The sequence below is a fragment of the Thalia democratica genome, chromosome 8 (genome assembly GCF_965202585.1).
Source record: "Thalia democratica chromosome 8, ktThaDemo2.hap1.1, whole genome shotgun sequence".
In the NCBI taxonomy this organism is placed as follows: domain Eukaryota; kingdom Metazoa; phylum Chordata; class Thaliacea; order Salpida; family Salpidae; genus Thalia; species Thalia democratica.
The window spans coordinates 8,624,413-8,628,514 of record NC_139172.1 but is presented as its reverse complement, the minus strand read 5'-3'; the positions used below and the strand labels follow the sequence as shown (position 1 = coordinate 8,628,514).

The following is a 4,102-nucleotide window of genomic DNA, read 5'->3' as shown; positions in this document are numbered from 1 at the left end:
AATACTTTTATTTTTTTTTTTAACTTAAATTATATTTTAGCTGTTAAACTGATGAAAAATAGCGTTTAAATATGTATTAAATTGGTTTATGTTCTATAGTGTCACCTAGGAAAATGTTTTTAAAAATTAACATTTGTTAATTAAATTAATTAATTAAAAATTAACAAAAATTATTTGCATTTGTTTTGTAGTTCATTGACAATTTAGCTTACTGTTATTAATAATATGAAAAATTAAGTTCTTAGTATTTCAAAAAGTATGATCTTAGTATTGCATGGGCATAGTGCACTTAAGCACTTTATTATAACAAGTTGAAAACAGCTTTAAATACAGGGTTGCCACTCGTTTTTTCAAACTTTTCTCCAGGTTTTCCAAACTTCTTCCAGGTTTTTATAAGTACACATTTTTGGGTCTATTTTTAGTTTTAAGTTAAGTAAAAGGTAAGAAACTGTCTTAAATAGTATAAAAGTATTGTAAGATACTGTAAAGTTACTTTAAATGTGTTTCTTAATAAAAATTTTTTGATGATGACAAAAAATCTTAATTATATAAAAGATTTTTTGTGTCAAATCAAAATTTTACAACTGAAAATGTTAAAATTATTAAAAATTCCAGGTTTTTTGCTTAAAATTCCAGGTTTTTTCTAAGTTTCTCAAATTCCAGGTTTTTCCAGGTTAATTTAGCCCATATTGTCAAATTCCAGGTTTTTCCAGGTAATATGGCAACCCTTTAAATAAATTTGTCTAACTATATCTTTATTGTTTGCAATGATAAAATACATTTTTAAGTATTAAAAAAGTTGTACTACTTCTATTTGAAAGAAAAGTAATTTAAAACGTAGATTAGCTATATTATGGAAAAATATATGTATTAATTTATTTCCTAAACTTTAGAAACAATAAGTGTTTTTGCTTAATAATATTAAAAAAACTTCAGTTACCTTTTTGTGATATATTAAGTTTTAAATTTGGTTTTAACTTTGTTTGCAAGGTTAAAGCCTTACAGATTTTTTAATTTTCAAATTTAAATCAAGTTGATTTTGAAAAAAAGTATTTGTACTAACAATGCAAGCAATTTTATTCGGAAAATAACATTTATTAATATAGAAATGTACGCATTTTAAAGAATAGAAATACTTCACATCATATGATCAAAAGTAGAAAATTATCGATTAGAAAATAGTGAATACTGCAACGTGTTCAAACTACAAACTTTATTCAAAATTACTTTAATTTCAACGCTGGTTTTAAAAACATCGTTAAAAAGTTTCAACTACTTTTTAAATTCAAAGTAACAATAAAACTGTTTTCTAAGCACTTTTTGATTTAAGTTATTAAACATTAATAAATATTCATCGCTACTTACTGTAAAACTAAACTATTGAATACTAAACAATAACCAAGTGTGAATAGGTATTTAGAATTTAAATATACATTTTATTTTTCGGAATCTACTTCAAATAATCAGCACAAATTTAATGAAGTTTTTCACTTACAAAACCTTTTTTATCTACTGAATGTTCATTAGACGCAATAAATATTATACTAAACTAAACTCATGAATATTTCAAACTTTGTACGAAAAACATAATTGAATTATACTTTTGATTAAAAATTTAGTTTAAATTAAAATGGTTTAAAGCTATTACTAAAAACTAAACAAAAAATAAATAAACATTGCAGTTGAAATTTGATTATACGGGTTTCTTTTGCTAAATAGAAAAAGATTACAAAAATTATACTTTTAATTAAAGTTCAGCATCATGATTCAAATTATTCAACGGAAATTTATTATTTTGAATTATTTCTTCTCTCCACCCCACTTCTCATGGTCCTTGTCCTTGCCGCCTTCCACGATCTTGCACTGCACGGCCTGGAACTTGGACATTTGCGGGGGGATGGGCGCCAGCTTGTACTGGACCCGGTCCCCCTTGCGAGGCACGTACTCGTCCTCGACGTCGCTGATGTGCAGGAATATCTTGTCGCCGCCGGCCGTGGTGATGGGCGTCACGAACCCGTGACCGCGCTCCCGGCAAAAACTGTCGATCCTCCCCTGTTGTGAGGAAAAAAAATGACAGTACGGTCCCAACGTTTGTATAGAAAAAAAAATAAACATAAGTTAATATCAAAAACTAATATAAATCTCAAAAACTAATTAAAATTCTTATAATCTATAAAAATTGACTTATATTTTATACTTTAAACAGCAACCAATATCAAATTTAGTAAAACAAAATCTTGGACCCCTCCCATATGCCCTTAACTACGAAAGAATATTTTATTTTAATTTGTAGAGAATAAATTATTTGATAATTTCTTGCAGTAAATCTTGTTTTATCATACTTATACACTGAAATGAATAATATTATAAACAGAAGTACAATTCCCATACATTATGTTTATTTTATTTTGACATTAATACTTTTATGAATATTTATACAAGATAACAAAACTAACAAAATAACTAAAGTGAATAATAAAAACTAAATAAAATAATGAAAAAAAAACTTACCTTTATCTCAGTTAACTACTAATGATGTTTAAAAACTTTAATAACTAATTATTTTTCCATATGCCTCGCCCCTAAAAGTATTAAACATTTTATTCTATAAACATTTTAAAATTTATTCATTTCAAATAAATAACTTAATAATTATGGCTACTTAAACTTAAAGTTTGTTTAAAGTAAATGTTTAATGTGTTTTATTAATACCTTTATAAAATGTATTTATTTGCCTAAAACGTTATGCTTGTTTTTATATACTAAATTTGAAATATATAACAACATATGTTTTGTAAGGTTTTTTTTTTCTGAGTTTTTTTCTTTGTTTATTTTATTTTTAAATTTTTGTTTTTTTCTCTTCATTTGCTTTTTGTTTAAGTACCTCAGGTTTTGATTCCTCAGTTTAACATCTACCTATTTTTCTTTGAGCTAAAAAGCTCGAATTCTTGGGAAATGTTTCTTGCAATATTAGGAACAAGTTTAAAAAGGTCAACTTAAGAAAACAAAAAGTTAATTTTTATTTTTTATTAAGAAAATAGTCAGAAACTTAAAAAATTCTTTTAAATTTTTTTGAATACTATAAATATTAGACTGAATTTGGACATTTTTGCTAAAAAATTGTAGAAAAAAAATTTCTAGTAAAGAGGTCGTTATATTCTTGCTTCTTTAGCTTGAGCCAATCATAATGAGTATAGAAATCTGCAACTAGTACTATTGCTTATATTTTAAAAAATACTTTGTTTTTTATTAACTGTCAAAAAGCAACTGGTAGATAAGTTATAAAAAGTAAGATTTAATATAAGTCTTTTAACTTCTCTCTAAGACCTTAATTACTTCTTCAAATATATATTCAAGTATAAGTATAAAATAATCTATTTAAACTTAAAACTTAAGATAAATAAATAAGTTACATATTAATAAAAAAGCAGCTAGCAAATTCTCTAGTTCTCAGGCAAGTTGTCAGGATCTAGTCTGATGACTAGAGAAATTGTAAACTCATTATCTAGTACCCTTGTATCTTGTATTTAAATTAATTTCTACCCATGCAAATGTTTAACTCACTAAAAGTAAAGGTCCATCATTAGCAGTTCTGGTTGCAGAGTAAGTCCTAGTCCTTCTTGTTAAAAAAGGGCTTGGTAAACTTTTTGCTGGTGAAAGTGAAGATTCAGACATTTTTTTTTTAATCTGAAAAATACATTAACAATTTAAACAACTTAAAACATAAAAACCCCTAGAGCAAACTCCACTAGTACATAAGAAGTTTTTGTTATACTAAGAAAAAACTTTAAGTTAAAAAACAACAAAAATTTAAATTGATCAAAGTAGTTATCAACAGTTTTTGCTACTATTTTGAGCAAAAAAAAATCTGAGTGTAGTTATTAATAAAACTATAAAAAAAACACTTTTTTGTTAAACTAAGATTTTTTTTCAATTACTGGTACTATAAGTTATACATGATTGTGTTTCATAAGGGCAATAGGAAGGGGGGGTAAAGGGAATTTTTTAACAAAAATTAAAATTGGCTTTTATATCAAACAGGGTTGCCACAGATAAAACTGAAAAAAAATTCCTGGTTATTCAAAATTAATTTTAATTAAAA

At 25.4% G+C, this 4,102-nt stretch overlaps 1 protein-coding gene across 1 annotated transcript; it reads right to left on the bottom strand.

Annotated features, from left to right (window-relative positions):
* Positions 1 to 1,176: 1,176 nt before the first annotated feature.
* Positions 1,177 to 3,683, bottom strand: LOC145842052 (cold shock domain-containing protein C2-like). Its single transcript, XM_082949411.1, has 2 exons — positions 3,565 to 3,683; positions 1,177 to 2,052 (listed from the first exon to the last, which is right to left on the bottom strand). The coding sequence occupies exons 1-2, from the start codon at positions 3,673 to 3,675 to the stop codon at positions 1,801 to 1,803; spliced, it is 363 nt and encodes a 120-aa protein (XP_082805537.1). The 5' UTR covers positions 3,676 to 3,683; the 3' UTR covers positions 1,177 to 1,800.
* Positions 3,684 to 4,102: the final 419 nt, after the last annotated feature.